Source organism: Scyliorhinus canicula, chromosome 16, assembly GCF_902713615.1.
Source record: "Scyliorhinus canicula chromosome 16, sScyCan1.1, whole genome shotgun sequence".
Lineage (NCBI taxonomy): Eukaryota > Metazoa > Chordata > Chondrichthyes > Carcharhiniformes > Scyliorhinidae > Scyliorhinus > Scyliorhinus canicula.
Window position 1 is genome coordinate 2605754 of NC_052161.1, and position 20975 is coordinate 2626728.

Here is a 20975-nt window from a genome sequence, read left to right on the forward strand (position 1 = left end):
CCCGGGTTCAATTCTCGGCTTGGGTGACTGTCTGTGCGGAGTCTGCACGTTCTCCCCGTGTGTGCGTGGGTTTCCTCCGGGTGCTCCGGTTTCCTCCCACAGTCCAAAGATGTGCGGGTTAGGTGGATTGGCCATGCTAAATTGCCCCTTAGTGTCATGATCAATTGGTGGGTTTGCGGGGATAGGGCTGGGAGTGTGGGCCTAGGTAGGGTACGCTATCTGGAGGGCCAGTGCAGGCTCGAGGGGCAGAATGGCCTCCCTCTGCACTGTAGGGATTGTATTAATTAGGCAAAACCCGGATAGTGGACGCATATTAAAGCAGTTCCGCATACAACTGGGTAGAAAACAGGACGCGTGGAAATGAAAGTGTAATCCTTTTATTAAAGTATCAATTATTATCCAATCAGAACAAAAGGGTTTTGAAATAATTGAGAGAGTTTGATTCTGTGGCTGAGGAACTGGCAGTGGGGGAGAGATGGGGGGATCTCCCAGTCAGATGTTTCCGTGTTAACTCTGAACCCACTCACACTCCGAACCGTGACAACCAGCTCACTGACTGAGTGGCACCATCTGAATCAGCTAAATACTAGCAGAGCCCATTAGAAATCGGTGCCTCTGGACTAACAGAGAGAAGGGGTGAAAGTGAGACACAATAATTATCCAGTGGATACTATCACACTTTAATATAATTCATGGCCACATCCTGCTTGGTTTGTGTTGTCTGGTGATGCACTGGTACGCCCACAATTGGTGCCTTGTGCAGTGCTCAGTAATAGTCATCAGAGTAATCCTCAACTAAATACTGAGGCTTCCTCCACGGAGTCTCCATCTTCGACACCTTATCTGAAAGAGAATCAGCCAGAAATTATTACTGAATAAAAATTACTGCTGGCGATCAGAGATGAAAACAGAAACTGCTGGAGATACTCAGCAGGTGAGAGGCAGCATCTGCGGAGATTGAAACAGGGCGAGTGGACAGGATTTTATTCATCAGGCTTTTAAAATTCTTTAATGGAATGGGGCAGGGCAAGGGCAGCATTTTTTGCCCATCCCTAATTGCCCTTGAACTGGGTGTTTTGCTCGACCATTATAAAGGGACAGTTAAGTCACCCACATCGCTGTGGGTCTGGAGTCACATGTAGGCCAGACGGGTAAGGACGGCAGATTTCCTTCCCCAAAGGACATTAGTGACCCAGGTGGGTTTTTACCACAATCAAGGATAGTTTTATGGCCACCATTAATGAGGCTAGCTTTCAATTCCAAATTTATTAATTGAATTTAAATTTCATCAGTTTCCGTGGTGGGATTTGAACCCATGTCCTCTGGGCCTCTGGATTACCAGTGTCATTATCCCCGGGAGGCACTGCAGCTTGCTGGCAGGACGTCACCATGAACTCTGTGGGCAGCAGCCAATCAAGTAGCTACCATCGGGGTTACTGCCCCCAAGAACAGTCGGCCCAATCAGAGGGCAGGTAGCTCAGCAGCATTAGCATGTGGCTACTCCGGAGGCAGGCCGCTACTCCGGAGAGCAGGCCGCTACTCCGGAGAGCAGGCCACTACTCCGGAGAGCAGGCCGCTACTCCGGAGACAGGCCGTTACTCCGGAGACAGGCCGTTACTCCGGAGACAGGCCGCTACTCCGGAGACAGGCCACTACTCCGGAGACAGGCCGTTACTCCGGAGACAGGCCGTTACTCCGGAGACAGGCCGCTACTCCGGAGACAGGCTGCTACTCCGGAGACAGGCCGCTACTCCGGAGACAGGCCGCTACTCTGGAGACAGGCCGCTACTCCGGAGATAGACCGCTACTCTGGAGAAAGGCCGCTACTCCGGAGGCAGGCCGCTACTCCGGAGACAGGCCGCTAATCCGGAGACAGGCCGCTACTCTGGAGGCAAGCCGCTACTCCGGAGACAGGCTGCAACTCCGGAGGCAAGCCGCTACTCCGGAGACAGGCCGCTACTCCGGAGACAGGCCGCTACTCCGGAGATAGACCGCTACTCCGGAGAAAGGCCGCTACTCCGGAGGCAGGCCATTACTCCGGAGACAGGCAGGCCGCTACTCCGGAGACAGGCCGCTACTCCGGAGACAGGCCGCTACTCTGGAGGCAGGCCGCTACTCCGGAGACAGGCCGTTACTCTGGAGACAGGCCGCTACTCCGGAGACAGGCCGCTACTCCGGAGACAGGCCGTTACTCCGGAGACAGGCCGCTACTCCGGAGGCAGGCCATTACTCCGGAGACAGGCCGCTATTCCGGAGGCAGGCCGCTACTCCGAAGGCAGGCCGCTACTCCGAAGGCAGGCCGCTACTCCGAAGGCAGGCCGTTACTCCGGATTCCCCGCTGTTGGGATTCTCCGCTGCCGGGATTCTCCGCTGTCGGGATTCCCCGCTGTCGGGATTCCCCGCTGTTGGGATTCTCCGCTGCCGGGATTCTCCGCTGTCGGGATTCTCCGCTGTCGGGATTCTCCGCTGTCGGGATTCCCCGCTGTCGGGATTCTCCGCTGTCGGGATTTCCCGCTGTCGGGATTCCCCGCTGTCGGGATTCCCCGCTGTCGGGGTTCTCCGCTGTCGGGATTCTCCGCTGTCGGGATTCTCCGCTGTCGGGATTCCCCGCTGTCGGGATTCCCCGCTGTCGGGATTCTCCGCTGTCGGGATTCCCCACTGTCGGGATTCTCCGCTAACGGGATTCCCCGCTGTCGGGATTCCCCGCTGTCGGGATTCTCCGCTGTCGGGACTCGTCGCTATCGGGATTCTCCGCTGTCGGGATTCTCCGCTGTCGGGATTCTCCGCTGTTGGGACTCGTCGCTGTCGGGATTCTCCGCTGTCGGGATTCTCCGCTGTCGGGACTCGTCGCTGTCGGGATTCTCCGCTGTCGGGATTCCCCGCTGTTGGGATTCTCCGCTGTTGGGATTCTCCGCTGTCGGGATTCTCCGCTGTCGGGATTCTCCGCTGTCGGGATTCCCCGCTGTCGGGATTCTCCGCTGTCGGGATTCTCCGCTATCGGGATTCTCCGCTGTCGGGACTCGTCGCTGTCGGGATTGTCCGCTATCGGGATTCCCCGCTGTCGGGATTCTCCGCTGTCGGGATTCCCCACTGTCGGGATTCTCCGCTGTCGGGATTCCCCACTGTCGGGATTCTCCGCTATCGGGATTCTCCGCTGTCGGGATTCTCCGCTGTCGGGATTCTCCGCTGTCGAGATTCTCTGTTGCGCCGGCAGCCCACCCTCGCCCGGGGATTTCCTGACGGTGTGGGGCTGCCCACAAGGAGAGAGCCCATTGGCTGGCTGGCGGGAGGGAGAATCCACTGCCGACGGGGTCGTGCCGCATCAGAAAACCGGTGTGGCGGGACGGAGAATGGCTCGAGCCTCAGATCACTGACTCTGGGCGAAGGAAAAACGGAAAATGACAGCAACTTGCTGCTCCCAATAGAGGAGGAAATTATAGGAAGGGGAACCATTCATCAGGCAGCACAGAAAAGGGCCATTTAGTTCTCTGTATCTGTGCTTTCTCTTTGAAAGAGCGAATAAGTGACTCCCATTGTTCTGCCCTCTCCCCATAGCCATTCAGGAATTTAGCCAATTTGCCCTCGGAAAGTTATTCCTGAATCCCCTCCCACCAATGTCACAGTCCAAAGATGTGCGGGTTAGGTGGATTGGCCATGCTAAATTGCCCGTAGTGTCCTAAAAAGTAAGGTTGGGGGGGGGAGTTGTTGGGTTACGGGTATAGGGTGGATACGTGGGTTTGAGTAGGGTGATCATGGCTCGGCACAACATCGAGGGCCAAAGGGCCTGTTCTGTGCTGTACTGTTCTAATTCTAATTCTAAAAGATGTCAGAAATGTAGCAGCGGTGTGATGGGCCGATAGGTCTCTTGCTGGATTGTACCATGCAGTGATTCTAAGAGCTGGGATAATGCGGGAGGCAGAGGGATACAATGCCCCATTTCTCACTGCGCAGCAGTTCCACCCTCTCTTACCAGCTGAGATGACATTGAGACTGGCAGCTGCTGACACCTCTCCCAGTTTGTTCCGTGCTGAGCAGTGATACACTCCAGAATCTGTCATCCGGATTTCCTGGATCTGGAGCCAGCCAGACACTTCATATTTAAATGGTCCTCCTCGAAACTGCCAATAAAAAGGAGCCCAGAGAGTTAGACTGGGCAGAGCAATGGAATGTGCATAAGGACAATGGTGGGTACATGGGGACAATGGTGGGTACATGGGGACAATGGTGTGTACATGGGGACAATGGTGTGTACATGGGGACAATGGTGTATACATGGGGACAATGGTGGGTACATGGGGACAATGGTGTGTACATGAGGACAATGGTGGGTACATGGGGACAATGGTGTGTACATGGGGACAATGGTGTGTACATGGGGACAATGGTGTGTACATGAGGACAATGGTGGGTACATGGGGACAATGGTGGGTACATGGGGACAATGGTGGGTACATGGGGACAATGGTGGGTACATGGGGACAATGGTGGGTACATGGGGACAATGGTGGGTACATGGGGACAATGGTGGGTACATGGGGACAATGGTGGGTACATGGGGACAATGGTGGGTACATGGGGACAATGGTGTGTACATGGGGACAATGGTGGGTACATGGGGACAATGGTGGGTACATGGGGACAATGGTGTGTACATGGGGACAATGGTGTGTACATGGGGACAATGGTGTATACATGGGGACAATGGTGTGTACATGGGGACAATGGTGTATACATGGGGACAATGGTGGGTACATGGGGACAATGGTGGGTACATGGGGACAATGGTGTGTACATGGGGACAATGGTGGGTACATGAGGACAATGGTGGGTACATGGGGACAATGGTGGGTACATGGGGACAATGGTGGGTACATGGGGACAATGGTGGGTACATGGGGACAATGGTGGGTACATGGGGACAATGGTGGGTACATGGGGACAATGGTGGGTACATGGGGACAATGGTGGGTACATGGGGACAATGGTGGGTACATGGGGACAATGGTGGGTACATGGGGACAATGGTGTGTACATGGGGACAATGGTGGGTACATGGGGACAATGGTGGGTACATGGGGACAATGGTGTGTACATGGGGACAATGGTGTATACATGGGGACAATGGTGTGTACATGGGGACAATGGTGTGTACATGGGGACAATGGTGGGTACATGGGGACAATGGTGGGTACATGAGGATAATGGTGTGTACATGGGGACAATGGTGGGTACATGGGGACAATGGTGGGTACATGGGGACAATGGTGTATACATGGGGACAATGGTGGGTACATGGGGACAATGGTGGGTACATGAGGACAATGGTGTGTACATGGGGACAATGGTGGGTACATGGGGACAATGGTGTGTACATGGGGACAATGGTGTGTACATGGGGACAATGGTGTATACATGGGGACAATGGTGTGTACATGGGGACAATGGTGTGTACATGGGGACAATGGTGTGTACATGGGGACAATGGTGTATACATGGGGACAATGGTGGGTACATGGGGACAATGGTGGGTACATGGGGACAATGGTGGGTACATGGGGACAATGGTGTGTACATGGGGACAATGGTGGGTACATGGGGACAATGGTGGGTACATGGGAACCTTGGCGTGCACATAGGAAAATTGTTGTGTACATAAAGCCAGTTATTCCCCCTCCCATTCCTTATTTCATTTCCCATTCCTCAGCTCATTCCTTATTCTACATCCAATTCCTCATTTCCCCCATTCCAGACCTGATTTCTGGATAGACTGGAGCTGGCATTTCCCAGACTGTGGTACATGCTGGAAAGTGGGGGAGGGGGGGGGGGGGGGGGGGGGGGGGGGGGGGGGTTGTGAGGGGTGGCGGAGTTTTGCAAACTGTAGTATTCCGGTTCTGTAGCGTGAGTAAACTGCCCATATACCATGTGTGGTACACAGGAGTGCGGGCCATTTCCCAGAGTGGGTATATGGAGGTGGGGGCGGGGGCATTGCCCCAACCTCAGAGGGCCAAAGCAGGAATGGTATTGCACTGGTTTGTGTAGCTGTGTAACAAGGTCCTCAAGAGAACATTATCCTCAGGATCTGAAACTTAAAGATCTGATAGATTCCTTGTTCAAACTTATGTCCAGGGTTCAGTATACTTGAGACTGAAAAAGAGGAACGTCTTTGGAAAACCTTAAATCCAAGCTTATATCCAATCTGTATCCCTGACCCAATCAGTGCCTGATTATCGGGTTGTCAGGTATTGATTGTTCGGAAATGCCTCTAATTTCCTGTGAAGCGTCCAGTAAAGCTGGTTGTCTATCAGTAAGGCAGGTACCTGGACGGAGATGTGGGGGTCATCGCCTGGCAGGAACATCTCCTCCCCATCTTTGCGCCATTCGATAGCCGCCATTGGATACGCAAAGATCTCACAACCAAAAATGACATCTTCTCCAGTGATATTCCAGATGTTAAAGGGAGGCGATATAATCTGAGGGACTGAGAGAGAAAGGGTCAGGAACAGGTGCTCCAACAAGAAACAACATTGTTTTTCAAATAAATTTGGCCAATTAAGGGGCAATTTAGCATGGCCAATCCACCTACCCTGCACACCTTTGGGTTGTGGGGGCGAAACCCACGCAGACACGGGGAGAATGTGCAAACTCCACACGGACAGTGACCCAGAGCCGGGATTCGAACCTGGGACCTCAGCGCCGTGAGGCAGCAGTGCTAACCACTGCGCCACCGTGCTGCCCTGGTACGCCATTTTGACACAAAATCCCGACTCAGCGATTGGGCACTTTTAGAGATTTGAAACAAAGCAGGTGACAGAAGCATCCTGTCTTAATCAGAATTGTCAATAATGTGGGCAATAAATCCAGCAGAATTGAAGGACTTAGCACCTGCATGGAAGGACTTGGAGCAAAGACAGGCAACTGGATTTGAGGTCCACATGAGCTGAAATGAGCGGCCTTTGGGAAGAGCTGAGGGGTTGAATGGCCTAACCCTTGATCCCTATGAGAGTAGAGGCTCCTTCAGGAGGGTGGCGAGAACATGGAACTAGCTGTCAGAGTAACAGGTCAGGTGCTTCTGCACCTGTAAATATTATGATTGATGGGGTTTGGGAGAACGATGGTTTAGATGTTGTCAGAAAGAAACTTGGTTGTGGCTGGGGGAAGAGCAGCTGTACAAATCCCAGGCATCTGATTCTCAGTCTCCACTCCCCAACACTCCATCTTGAGAACACATTGGAATATTTGCTTTTCCATATTGATTCCCTGGAACAATGCCTAAACTCCAGGAAAACACAGTTGGAGTTGGGAGCTCTTTGGCCTGGAGTCTGTGAAGGAGATTTTGGGTTGTGAAGGACGGTGGTGTGTGTGTGGGGAGGGGGTGGGGAGGGTGGGGGGGGGGGGGGGGGGGCACATCCAGTCTGTGACATTCCTTTCCTTGAAAAACACTCCTCAAACTAATGAACTCTTGAAAAATATCATCGAGACTCACACCAGTTGGAAAAACAACAGCTGGGAAATCACTTTGGAAATGGATCTGGGGTATTTGTCAGGTAGAAAGTTGTGGATATTGAGCCCCCAAATCTGTCCCACTATTCCCAGACTGTGTGGAGTTTGCACTTTCTCCCCATGGGTTTCCTCCGGGTGCTCCGGTTTCCTCCCGCAGTCCAAAGATGTGCAGGTTAGGTGGATTGGCCGTGATAAATTGCCCTTAGTGTCCAACAGTTAAGTGGGGTTATTGGGTTACAGGGATAGGGAGGAGGCACGGGCTTAGTAAAGGTTCTCTGTAAGAATTGAGCAACTTTCAATGAGGTCACCATTCATTCTTCGAGAACAGGGCCTCCCCTCAATCTCTCTTCATAAAATAATCCCCACATCCTCACGGTAGCATGGTGGTTAGCATCAATGCTTCACAGCTCCAGGGTCCCAGGTTCGATTCCCGGCTGGGTCACTGTCTGTGTGGAGTCTGCATGTCCTCCCCGTGTGTGCGTGGGTTTCCTCCGGGTGCTCCGGTTTCCTCCCACAGTCCAAAGATGTGCGGGTTAGGTGGATTGGCCATGCTAAATTGCCCGTAGTGTAAGGTTAATGGGGGGATTGTTGGGTTACGGGTATACGGGTTACGTGGGTTTAAGTGGGGTGATCATTGCTCGGCACAACATCGAGGGCCGAAGGGCCTGTTCTGTGCTGTACTGTTCTATGTTCTATCCCAGGGATTAATCTGGTGAATCTCTGTTGCCCGTGACGATGGCAATTAAATCCTTCCTTAGAGAAGGGGACTAAAATCGTGCCTGCTGACGTTAAGTGACTCAGGAACAAAGACCCCCAGGGCCTTTCAACACCCGCACTCCCAAACCGCTCAGCCTGCCTGTTTTGTGGCAAATATTTCAAAGATTGGGATCTCTTCCCAATCCAATATTTATCTCTCAGCCAGAATTGTTTATTACATGGTTCTCACGTTGCTGTCTGAGGGGTCTCGCGATGTGGGAATTGACTGGCACATTACAACAGTAATTCCACTTCAGAAAATTCCTCAGTTGCTGACAAACTAAAGTTGGAAGTCTTACAACACCAGGTTAAAGTCCAACAGGTTTGATTCAAACACGAGCTTTCGGAGCACAGCTCCTTCCTCAGGTGAATGGCGAGGTATCCTCGCCATTCACCTGAGGAAGGAGCTGCGCTCCGAAAGCTCGTGTTTGAATCAAACCTGTTGGACTTTACCCTGGTGTTGTAAGACTTCTTACTGTGCTCACCCCAGTCCAACGCCGGCATCTCCACATCAAACTAAAGTTGGCCTGAGACGACAAAAGGTGGTGTGAAGATGCAAGTCTTTCTCACCAATTAAGGAAACTGTCGGCAAGTCATTAAAAATGTTGCCAGGTCAATAAATGTAATCACACAGAGAGTGCAGAGGAACATCGACTGTGGCGCAATCTGTGAGGTGTGATTGGCCTCAGGAAAGTGTCCTTATTCCAGGACACCATGATTCTCCCCTCCCCAGGTATCAGGACCTGCCCTCCCCCTGCAATCTTACCTCCTTCACAGGGTCCCGCGTGTGCCAGGGTGATGTTTGATGTTTCGTTTCCATGGGCCGCCTCTTGGAACTTGCAGATCTGTGGGTAGGTCTGTCCATCGGAGCCGCAAACTGCCTGGTTGGACAGACAAAAACACTGGGGTTCGGGGACCTCCCCTTGCCCCAGGTCGCCCGGGTCCAGCCGACATTCCAGATTCTCTCCGCACTGACCATAGAAATGGTTACTGTTATCCAGGTCACAGATTTGCCCCTCAATGTTGCCACACTCCCAGCAGCAGTTGCAGGAGTCTCTCACCGGCCCAGCGAGGCACCCCTGGGGAGGGACGCACTGATCTGACTCACACTCAGGGCACCCTTCCCCTTCCTGCAATAACCTGTCCCACCCTCGGTGCACGTAGCCCACGGAGTCGGCCGTTGCCGACACTGACAACAGCACAGTCCAGCTCACAGCGAGCAGCAGAATTGGGCAACAGATAGAGGGCAGATCGCCTGATCTCACCATCGTGCCTTTCTAAGAGCCCTTCAGCCAATCTCCCCCCCCCCCCCAGTATCTTCCTGGATGAACCTGGCAGTTTGATCTCCTTCACTCCAGGGTCAGCATCCTGCTGCTCAACACCTAGAAAACAACAAAGAAACGAGAACAGTGAAACTGTAACATTTATAAAATCATCCCTGAATCCGCTCACTGCCACAAAGGGTGGTAAAGGCAGGAACCCACACAAAATTACAGAAGCATACAGATGGGTGGCACAGTAGCACAATGGTTAGCACTGTTGCTTCACTGCCCCAGGGACCCGGGTTTGATTTCCGGCTTGGGTCGCTGTCTGTGCGGAGTCTGCACATCCTCCCCGTGACTGCGTGGGTTTCCTCCGGGTGCTCCGGTTTCCTCCCACAGTCCAAAGATGTGCAGGTTAGGTGGATTGGCCGTGATAAATTGCCCTTAGTGTCCAAAAGGTTAGGTGGGGTTACTGGGATTACGGAGATAGGGTGGAGGTGTGGGTTTAAGTAGGGTGCTCTTTCCAAGGGCCGGTGCAGACTCGATTGGCCGAATGGCCTCCTTTTGCACTGTAAATTCTATGTTAGTTCCATGAGCACTTGAAACACCATAATATACCAGGCTTCTGACCAAGGGCTGCAAATGGGATGAGAGTAGATAGGTGCTGGTTGGCCAGCCCAGACCAGACTCGATGGGCTAAAGGGCCTTTTTCTGTGCTGCAAATCTGTCTATGAATCTGCGTCTCGGTGGGTTTCCTCCGGGTGCTCCGGTTTCCTCCCACAGTCCAAAGATGTGCACATTAGGAGGATTGGACATGATAAATTGTTCCTTAGTGTCCAAAGGTTAGAAGGGGTTACTGGGGTGTGGCCCAGGTAGGGCAATCTTTCAGAGGGTCGGTGCAAACTCAATGGGCCGAATGATCTCCTTCGGCACTGCAGGAATTCTATGAGCAACTGTCATCATCAAATATGAGACACTGTCCCCATCAAACACTCCCAGGACAGGTAAAGCATGGGGTTAGATACAGAGTAAAGCTCCCTCTACACTGACCCCATCAAACACTCCCAGGACCGGTACAGCACGGGGTTAGATACAGAGTAAAGCTCCCTCTACACTGTCCCCATCAAACACTCCCAGGACAGGTACAGCACGGGGTTAGATACAGAGTAAAGCTCCCTCTACACTGTCCCCATCAAACACTCCCAGGACAGGTACAGCACGGGGTTAGATACAGAGTAAAGCTCCCTCTACACTGTCCCCATCAAACACTCCCAGGACAGGTACAGCACGGGGTTAGATACAGAGTAAAGCTCCCTCTACACTGTCCCCATCAAACACTCCCAGGACAGGTACAGCACGGGGTTAGATACAGAGTAAAGCTCCCTCTACACTGTCCCCATCAAACACTCCCAGGACAGCTACAGCACGGGGTTAGATACAGAGTAAAGCTCCCTCTACACTGTCCCCATCAAACACTCCCAGGACAGGTACAGCACGGGGTTAGATACAGAGTAAAGTTCCCTCTACACTGTCTCCATGAAACACTCCCAGGACAGGTACAGCACGGGGTTAGATACAGAGTAAAGCTCCCTCTACATTGTCCCCATTAAACACTCCTAGGACAGGTACAGCACGGGGTTAGATACAGAGTAAAGTTCCCTCTACACTGTCTCCATCAAACACTCCTAGGACGGTACAGCACGGGGTTAGATACTGAGTAAAGTTCCCTCTACACTGTCCCCATCAAACACTCCCAGGACAGGTACAGCACGGGGTTAGATACAGAGTAAAGCTCCCTCTGCACTGTCCCCATCAAACACTCCCAGGACAGGTACAGCACGGGGTTAGATACAGAGTAAAGCTCCCTCTGCACTGTCCCCATCAAACACTCCCAGGACCCTTTGAGCTATGAAGTAGACCATTCCAGTCTGTGCTCTATTATCTGATATGTCCTTCCAGTGTTTTCCACAGTGGTGCAGCCTCTGACCCTTGACACCTAGATTCTCCCATGGGAATGGCCAATTTTTTCACGCATCAACTTACAAACAGGAAAGGAGACATTGGTTGAATTGAGAAGCAGTGTTTGATCCAGCTCCTCCGAAAACTGCCCCATCCTGTGTGAGATACTCTCTGGATCTGGGCCATCACACACTGGAAGCTGTCTGAGCTCCTCAGGTCACAGGCTGTCTGCAACACTCCTCACTCCCAGACACTCCCCAGACACTCGCCACTCGCCAGACACTCGCCAGACACTCCCCAGACACTCCTCCCTTCCCAGACACTCCCCAGACACTCGCCACTCGCCAGACACTCCCCAGACACTCCTCCCTTCCCAGACACTCCCCAGACACTCCCCAGACACTCGCCACTCCCCAGACACTCCCCAGACACTCGCCACTCACCAGACACTCCCCAGACACTCCTCCCTTCCCAGACACTCCCCAGACACTCCCCAGACACTCCTTCCTTCCCAGACACTCCCCAGACACTCCTCCCTTCCCAAACACTCCCCAGACACTCCTCCCTTCCCAGACACTCCCCAGACACTCCCCAGACACTCGCCACTCGCCAGACACTCCCCAGACATTCCCCAGACACTCCCCAGACACTCGCCACTCGCCAGACACTTCCCAGACATTCCCCAGACACTCCCCAGACACTCGCCACTCCCCAGACACTCTCGAGACACTCCTCCCTTCCCAGACACTCCCCAGACACTCCTCACTCCCAGACACTCCCCAGACACTCCCCAGACACTCCTCCCTTCCCTGACACTCCCCAGACACTCCCCAGACACTCCCCAGACACTCCCCAGACACTCCCCACTCCCCAGACACTCCTCCCTTCCCAGACACTCCCCAGACACTGGAATCTGACACAAAAAAAGAAAACACTGGACAATATCAACAGCTTAGTCATCACAGAGAGTTACAAAGATTGGTTTCTTCCCAAAGTGAAGTATACACAATAACGGTCCAGCCCCCGTCAGAGTTCCTATCCTGGATGACATTAGCTGCTGTTTCACCGTGGTCAAACCCTTCTCCGGAGGCCCTGTCCACGCCCATTCTTGCTGCATTTTCAGCAATGTCTATATCGGGGCAAGGACGGTCGGCAGACCAGGAATAAATTTAGAAAATAGATTTCCTGCAATAGTTCACGAGACCTGAGAGCGACCAAAACTCGGTCATATTTTCTGGAGTAGGGGCTTGTCCAATCGCCTGCGTCTTATTCTCTATCGAGTGTAGTCCATCCCGATCTGCACGAACCCCAAGCAGGTAACCTCCTTGGCATAGAAGATGCACTTTCCCCTCTTGAGGCAGATGCCCTCCTCCAAGTTGCTCAGGTTCCCCTTTTCCGTGGCTCCAGTAACGAGGACATTGTCGAGGTAGACAGCCACACACGGTAACCCTCTCCCCAAAACTTTGTGAAATCCTCTGGTGCCCATCCGATAGATCCATTACCAGTCCAGCCGGAGGCGTTGTAGCCAATCACGGCCCAACACACTCGGTCCAGTGCCCTGCACTATTATTAATGGCAGCCTAATGGATTGCTGCCCATAGGTCAGTGGGGTCATTGCCGTGCCTGCTATGATGAGGGGTTCTTCTGTGTAGGTTGGCAGCCTCGCCTCGGTGTCCTGCAAACTCAACCACTGAACTCCAGCCCTGATTCTCTCTAAACTTTGTCTCCCAATTACAGAAACACTGGTCCTCGTGTCCAACTCCATCTCTAACAAGTGGCCGTTAACCTGGACGGTAATCCTTATGGGGGCGATCGTGGTGCAGCAACGCATACACTCCTCTCCACCAGCTTGTTCTCAATCGAGGGTCCAGTCTCTGGACTGGTGTCTCCCTCGGGTAGGGCAGAGAGTTTGCAGAGTGACCTGTGGTTTTCTATCCCTGCGATTGTGCCGGCCCCAAATGCCATATCACCTTGGGTCATCTTCCATCAATTCCGGGGAGGCATCCTACCTGGTGGTGGCAGCCATCGGCCAACGGAACTGGTCTCAGCTGTCTGGGTCTCAGGGGATCATAGTCCTTGGGTGCTGTGCACGGAATGGGGTGGGGGGGGGGGGGGCATCCTACACTGACACCCCCTGGAGTTCCTGGACTTGCTTCTCTGCGCTCTCCCATGAAAAGGAGATCCCGACAGGAATTTCCGCTGGGTCATCATATTGTTCACTTAAACAAGAATGGGGATGGCCCATATCACACAATTCTGCCAATTGTAGCAATCGCACCAGAAACTCATTAACCCACTCCCCTGTGGTCCTCTCAGTCTCTGTACAAAAACCGACGTCTTGGGGTCATAGTGGTTTGCCACGAGTCGCACTAACTCTTCAAACGTATTGGAGTCTGGTGTATGGGGTATGTCAGACTCTTTATGAAGCTGAAATCGGGACCCACATGCGATCAGAAGAATCACCATCTGGCGATCATTCCCAACAATAGCCTTTGTCTTAGTGAAATAGTGCAGGCTAGGGATTGGCCACATTAATAGTGCAGGCTAGGGATTGGCTACATTAATAGTGCAGGCTAGGGATTGGCCACATTAATAGTGCAGGCTAGGGATTGGCCACATTAATAGTGCAGGCTAGGGATTGGCCACATTAATAGTGCAGGCTAGGGATTGCCACATTAATAGTGCAGGCTAGGGATTGGCCACATTAATAGTGCAGGCTAGGGATTGGCTACATTAATAGTGCAGGCTAGGGATTGGCCACGTTAAATTGTCCCTTAATTGGAAAAAAAAGAATTGGCCACTTTAAATTTTAAAACAAATAGTGGATATGCTCCACGTACTGAGCCCAGTCTTCGACCCCCTCATCGAGCACATCGAGTCTGGCAAAGAGCAACATTTTCAAAATGGTGCAAACTTTATTCCTTCACGAAGCGAGGTGGTCATGCTCCAATGGTTACCAGCACGGACTGTAGTTCCGCTTCATCCTCATCGCCAATTTAGTAGTCACAGAGGAGCCGGAAGGAGATTTGAAACAAATGGTTTATTCCCAAAGTAAAGTATAGGCAGTCCCAGCGGAGCTACTCTGCTGAGATTGTCCAGTATTTTCTGTTTTTGTTTGAGAATGACAGAGGGACCAGCAGGTAAGGCGAATGCATTTCAGGAGAGTGCTCAGAGCTCAGGGGTAACACATTGAAGGATTGTGGAGAGGAATGGCAGGTTGGAGATGGGAGTGGTAATTGGCAAAGACAGAGAATTTCCTATTGTGGTGGGATGATGTTGGCAGATTTGATGGTGCTGGAGACAGAACATGATTGGAGGGAACCATTCAGAACACCGGTTAACATGGGGGCAGGAGAGGAAGCTGGATACTCAGTAATAGAATCAAGGGAGAAGGGATTTGATACTCACTCAGTTGAGCTTTCTACCGATATTCAGGGAGTAAAATATATATTTCTCTCTCTCCATTTCTCTCTGTCTAACTCTCTCTCTCTCTCTGTCTCTCTCTCGCTCTCTCTCTGTGTCTTGTTTTCTCAGTCTCTGTCTATCTCTATCTCTCTGTTCATCCCTATTTGTTTATCTCTCTCTCTCTTTCTTTCTGTCTTTCTCTCTCCCTATCTCTATCTCTCTCCCTCTCTCTATCTGACCATCCCCATCTGTCCATTTCTCTCTGTGTGTCTCTCTCTCTTTCTTTCTCCGTCTCTCTCTCTCTCCCCCTCTTGTTCTCTTTGCAATGGTTCCTATGGTTTTGATAGCCAGGTTTAAATAATTCCACACAGCTACCCAGACATAAACAGCTGGCACCCAGATTCCCCACCTGCTTTGAGTGAGTTATTGTGTGATGTAGAAACACTGACACTGGTGCCAGTGAACTGAGAATCCAGTTAACAACAGCAGAGAGCAGAGACTACCACACATCTCCAGACTGTGAGCACAGTGCTCTGACCATCATACTAACTGTTTGGAACGTGGCTGCCAATCGATGTTCCAGGAGACCATAAAGAAGCAGTTTCTGTGACTGATTGTTCTCAGGCATTTAGGTTCCTGGTTAGAGCAGGGGTTTGGGTTCCATCCTCACGCTGCAGAACACAGTACAACGGGAAGAGAAGCTGAGAAGCTTTCTGGCTGAACCCCACCTGCCCAGCTTCTCCATATAACCCCCAACCCCACCTACATAGGATTCCATGGGATCCAGTCAGGATCGGAATACTGGAGCCTTTCTGTTTCCTCAACTGCTCCTTCCTCCCTCCCTCGATTCACAACGACTGTCGGCTGTGGTTGGACAAAATTGCCTCGTTGCCAATGTGGTGGCTCGAGACAGACACTGAAGGTTCCAGTAATATACAAAGGGGTTTCCTGATGAAAGGTAAAGGCAGTTAGATAACAGGCACAGAACACTGGACCACAAGTCTTCACACTTCACCTACCTGCCAGGGTTCCACGCAAACTCCCCATTGGCTGGGGTTTGCACCCTCCCGCGCGATGCCCCCCCCCCCCCCCCAGCCAGTCACATGGTCAGTGGAGCTCACCCCATTGAAGGACCCCCTTACCACCGATGTCACCCTCGTAAATCTTCTCGGAACCCTCTCCAGTGTATCCCTATCCTGTGTTTAACAGCTAGTGCAGGCGGATCTCTAAGTGTGATCTAATCACGGTTCAATACGGGGTTCCGCTTCAATTCGATCTCTTGAGAAATAAAACCTGGTTCGCTCTGTTCATGGACTTGTTAACTTGTGGAATAATGTTTTGTGATTGATGTATTTGATTTCTGAGATCTCCTTGTTTCACTACCTCATCTAGACTTACACCATCCAAAATGTACCACTTAACAACTATCTGTGATGACCATTCATTCGGTAATTACTTATTCATTTGCCAGTTTGTTATCTTCTTTTGTAATTGTAGGTCTTCTTATTAAGAAATAACCCCCAATCGGAGTCACTTGTAAATTTAGAAATTGTATTTTTGATCCCAAAGTTCAAATTGTTAATGTAATTTGTGAAGAGCAGTGATCCGTACACCTCTCACTATCTGTACTCCCGCCCTCCCTGTCTGGGGACCAGCTAACAATCCATTGTGTCATCCGCCTTCTCCCCAGAGGAGATAGATCGGGAACTGTTGATTGACAAAGGGACCGAGATGTCCTTGCACAGTAGCCAGGTGCAGCAGGCAGTTAGGTAGATAAGTGGTATGTTGGCATTCATTGTGAGAGGACTTGTGTACGTGAGCAGGGATGTCCTACTGCAGTATTACAGGGGCTTGGGGAGACCACTCCTGGAGTATTGTGGGCAGCTTTACTCTCCTGATCTGAGACAGGATATACTTGCACTAGAGAGAATGCAGCGAAGGTTCTCCAGACTGATACCCGGGATGACAGGATATGTGGGGAGATTGGCTTGACTGGGCCTGTACTCACTGGCGTTTAGCAGAATGAGAAGGGGATCTGATTGAAATGTATAAAATGCTAAGAAGGCCGGACAGACTGGGTACAGGGATATTGTTTCCTCTGGCTGGGGGAGTGTCTAAAACAAGGAGTCACAGTCCCAGAATATGGGGATGGCCATTTGGGGCTGAGCTGAGGAGACATTTCTTCACCCAGAGGCTGGCGAACCTGTAGCATTCCCTGCCACGGGAAGGCCAAGTCAGCCAATATATTTCAGAAGGAAATAGGGATATCTCTGGGCTCCAAGGGTGTCAAGGAGTAGGGGAGTACGCAGCAACATGCCGTTGGGATAGAGGATCAACTATGGTCATATTGAAGGGCAGAGATGGCTCAAAATGCCCGATAGACAGAGTGAGTGGCAGGCTGGGAAAGGGAACACACAGAAGTGAGGCATTTGCAGCAAAAAGTCACCCTTATCCATGACAGGACATCAAAGAGAGACTTGGGAACATGAGAACTGGGACTCCGACAGCATGTGGAGCATAATATTGAAAAGTGTGGGTGTGTCTGACCCTTTGTGAGTCAGGGTGTCCCGGTGAGACTGTGTGTGTGTGTCCCTCTGAGTCTCTGTGTGTGTCTGTGTGTGTGTCCCTGTCAGTGTGTGTCCCTGTGAGTCTGTGTCCCTGTGTATGTGTGTGTGTGCGCGTGTGTGTCCCTGTGTATGTGTCCCTGTGTGTGTGTCCCTGTGTGTGAGTCAGTGTCCCTGTGTGTGTGTGTGTGTCTGTGTGTGTGTCCCTGTGTGTGTGAGTCAGTGTCCCTGTGTGTGTGTCACTGTGTGTCCCTGTCAGTGTCCCTATGTGTGTGTCCCTGTGTGTGTGTCACTGTGTGTGTCCCTGTATGTGTGAGTCAGTGTCCCTGTGTGTGTGAGTCAGTGTCCCTGTGTGTGTGAGTCGGTGTCCCTGTGTGTGTGTTACTGTGTGTGTGTCTGTGTGTGTGTCTCTGTGTATGTGTCCCTGTGTGTGTGCCTGTGTGTGTGTGTGTGTGTGTGTGTGTGTGTATATCTCTGTGTGTGTCCCTGTCAGTGTGTGTCCCTGTGAGTCTGAGTCCCTGTGCATGTGTGTGTCCCCGTGTGTGTGTCCCTGTGTATGTGTCCCTGTGTGTGTGTGTCCCTGTGTGTGAGTCAGTGTCCCTGTGTGTGTGTGTGTGTGTGTCTGTGTGTGTGTCCCTGTGTGTGTGAGTCAGTGTCCCTGTGTGTGTGAGTCAGTGTCCCTGTGTGTGTGTCACTGTGTGTGTGAGTCAGTGTCCCTGTGTGTGTGAGTCAGTGTACCTGTGCGTGTGTCACTGTGTGTGTGAGGCAGTGTCCCTGTGTGTGTGTCACTGTGTGTGTGAGTCAGTGCCCCTGTGTGTGTGAGTCAGTGTACCTGTGCGTGTGTCACTGTGTGTGTGTCCCTGTGTGTGTGAGGCAGTGTCCCTGTGTGTGTGTCACTGTGTGTGTGAGTCAGTGTCCCTGTGTGTGTGTGAGTCAGTGTCCCTGTGTGTGTGTCACTGTGTGTGTGAGTCAGTGTCCCTGTGTGTGTGTCCCTGTGTGTGTGAGTCAGTGCCCCTGTGTGTGTGAGTCAGTGTCCCTGTGTGTGTGTCCCTGTGTGTGTGTCCCTGTGTGTGTGAGTCAGTGTCCCTGTGTGTGTGTCCCTGTGTGTGTGTCCCTGTGTGTGTGTCACTGTGTGTGTGAGGCAGTGTCCCTGTGTGTGTGTCCCTGTGTGTGTGAGTCAGTGCCCCTGTGTGTGTGAGTCAGTGTCCCTGTGTGTGTGTCCCTGTGTGTGTGTCCCTGTGTGTGTGAGTCAGTGTCCCTGTGTGTGTGTCACTGTGTGTGAGTCAGTGTCCCTGTGTGTGTGTTACTGTGTGTCCCTGTCAGTGCCCCTGTGTGCGTGAGTCAGTGTCCCTGTGTGTGTGAGTCAGTGTCCCTGTGTGTGTGTGTGTGTGTGTCCCTATCAGTGCCCCTGTGTGTGTGAGTCAGTGTCCCTGTGTGTGTGAGTCAGTGTCCCTGTGTGTGTGTCAGTGTCCCTGTGTGGGTGTCCCTGTCAGTGCCCCTGTTTGTGTGTCCCTGTGTGTGTGCCTGTGTGTGTGTCCCTGTGTGTGTGCCAGTGTGTGTGTCCCTGTGTGTGAGTGTGCCTGTGTGTGTATCTGTGTATGTGTCCCTGTGTGTGTGCGTGTGTGTGTGTGTGTCTGTGTGTGTCCCTGTGTATGTGCCCCTGTTTGTGTGTCCCTGTGTGTCCCTGTGTGTGTGTCTCTGTGTATGTGTCCCTGTGTGTGTGCCTGTGTGTGTGTCCCTGTGTGTGTGTGTGTGCCTGTGTGTGTCCCTGTTTATGTGCCCCTGTGTGTGTGAGTCAGTGTCCCTGTGTGTGTGTCACTGTGTGTCCCTGTGTGTGTGTCACTGTGTGTGTCCCTGTATGTGTGAGTCAGTGTCCCTGTGTGTGTGTGTGTGTGTCTGTGTGTGTGTGTCCCTGTGTGTGTAAGTCAGTGTCCCTGTGTGTGTGTTACTGTGTGTCCCTGTGTGTGTGTCACTGTGTGTCCCTGTGTGTGTGTCACTATGTGTGGCCCTGTATGTGTGAGTCAGTGTCCCTGTGTGTGTGTCCCTGTGTGTGTGTCACTGTGTGTGTCCCTGTCAGTGTCCCTGTGTGTGTGAGTTAGTGTCCCTGTGTGTGTGTCCCTGTGTATGTGTCCCTGTGTATGTGTCCCTGTCAGTGTCTCTGTGTATGTGTCCCTGTGTGTGTGAGTCAGTGTCCCTGTGTGTGTGTGTCTGTGTGTGTCCCTGTCAGTGTCCCTGTGTGTGTGTCCCTATGTGTGTGAGTCAGTGTCCCTGTGTATGTGTCCCTGTCAGTGTCTCTGTGTATGTGTCCCTGTGCATGTGTCCCTGTGTGTGTGTCCCTGTGTGTGTCACTGTGTGTGTGTCACTGTGTGTGTCCCTGTGTATGTGTCACTGTATGTGCCCCTGTGTGTGTGTCCCTGTGTATGTGTCCCTGTGTGTGTGTCACTGTGTGTGTGTCCCTGTGTATGTGTCCCTGTGTGTGTGTCACTGTGTGTGTCCCTGTGTATGTGTCACTGTATGTGTCCCTGTGTGTGTGTCACTCTGTGTGTCCCTGTGTGTGTGTCCCTGTGTATGTCCCTGTGTGTGTGTCACTCTGTGTGTCCCTGTGTATGTGTCCCTGTGTATGTCCCTGTGTGTGTGTCACTCTGTGTGTCCCTGTGTATGTGTCACTGTGTGTGTCTCTCTGTGTGTCCCTGTGTGTGAGTCCCTGTGTATGTGTCACTGTATGTGTCCCTGTGTGTGTCCCTGTATGTGCCCCTGTGTGTATCCCTGTGTGTGTCCCTGTGTGTGTGTCACTGTGTGTGTGTCACTGTATGTGTCCCTGTGTGTGTGTCACTGTGTGTATCCCTGTGTATGTGCCCCTGTGTGTGTCCCTGTCTGTGTCCCTGTGTATGTGTCACTGTGTGTCCCTGTGTATGTGTCCCTGTGTGTGTCCCTGTGTGTGTGTCACTGTGTGTGTCCCTGTGTATGTGTCCCTGTGTGTGTCCCTGTGTGTGTGTCACTGTGTGTGTCCCTGTGTATGTGTCCCTGTGTGTGTCCCTGTGTATGTGTCACTGTGTGTGTCCCTGTGTATGTGTCCCTGTGTGTGTCCCTGTGTATGTGTCACTGTGTGTGTCCCTGTGTATGTGTCCCTGTGTGTGTCTCTGTGTATGTGTCACTTTATGTGTCCCTGTGTATGTCCCTGTGTGTGTGTCACTGTGTGTCCCTGTGTATGTGTCACTGTGTGTGTCTCTGTGTGTGTGTCACTGTGTGTGTCCCTGTGTGTGTGTCACTGTGTGTGTCCCTGTGTATGTGCCCCTGTGTGTATGTCCCTGTGTGTATGTCCCTGTGTGTGTGTCCCTGTGTATGTCCCTGTGTATGTGTCACTGTGTGTGTCCCTGTGTGTATGTCCCTGTGTGTATGTCACTGTGTGTGTGTCCCTGTGTGTGTGTCACTGTGTGTGTGTCACTGTGTGTGTCCCTGTGTATGTGCCCCTGTGTGTATGTCCCTGTGTGTATGTCCCTGTGTGTGTGTCCCTGTGTGTGTCCCTGTG

General features: G+C 52.1%; 1 protein-coding gene across 1 annotated transcript in view; it reads right to left on the reverse strand.

Annotated features, from left to right (window-relative positions):
* Window positions 1-167: 167 nt before the first annotated feature.
* The window catches only part of LOC119950944 (kazal-type serine protease inhibitor domain-containing protein 1-like), a 21927-nt gene continuing 1119 nt past the window's right edge, over window positions 168-20975 (reverse strand). The window contains exons 2-5 of the mRNA XM_038773955.1: window positions 9023-9638; window positions 6318-6478; window positions 3971-4118; window positions 168-843 (exon numbers count right to left, since the gene is read on the reverse strand). Of these exons, the coding sequence (XP_038629883.1) occupies window positions 767-843; window positions 3971-4118; window positions 6318-6478; window positions 9023-9524 (888 nt within the window). The 5' untranslated portion in view covers window positions 9525-9638 and the 3' untranslated portion in view covers window positions 168-766. The remainder of the gene's footprint in view (window positions 844-3970; window positions 4119-6317; window positions 6479-9022; window positions 9639-20975) is intronic.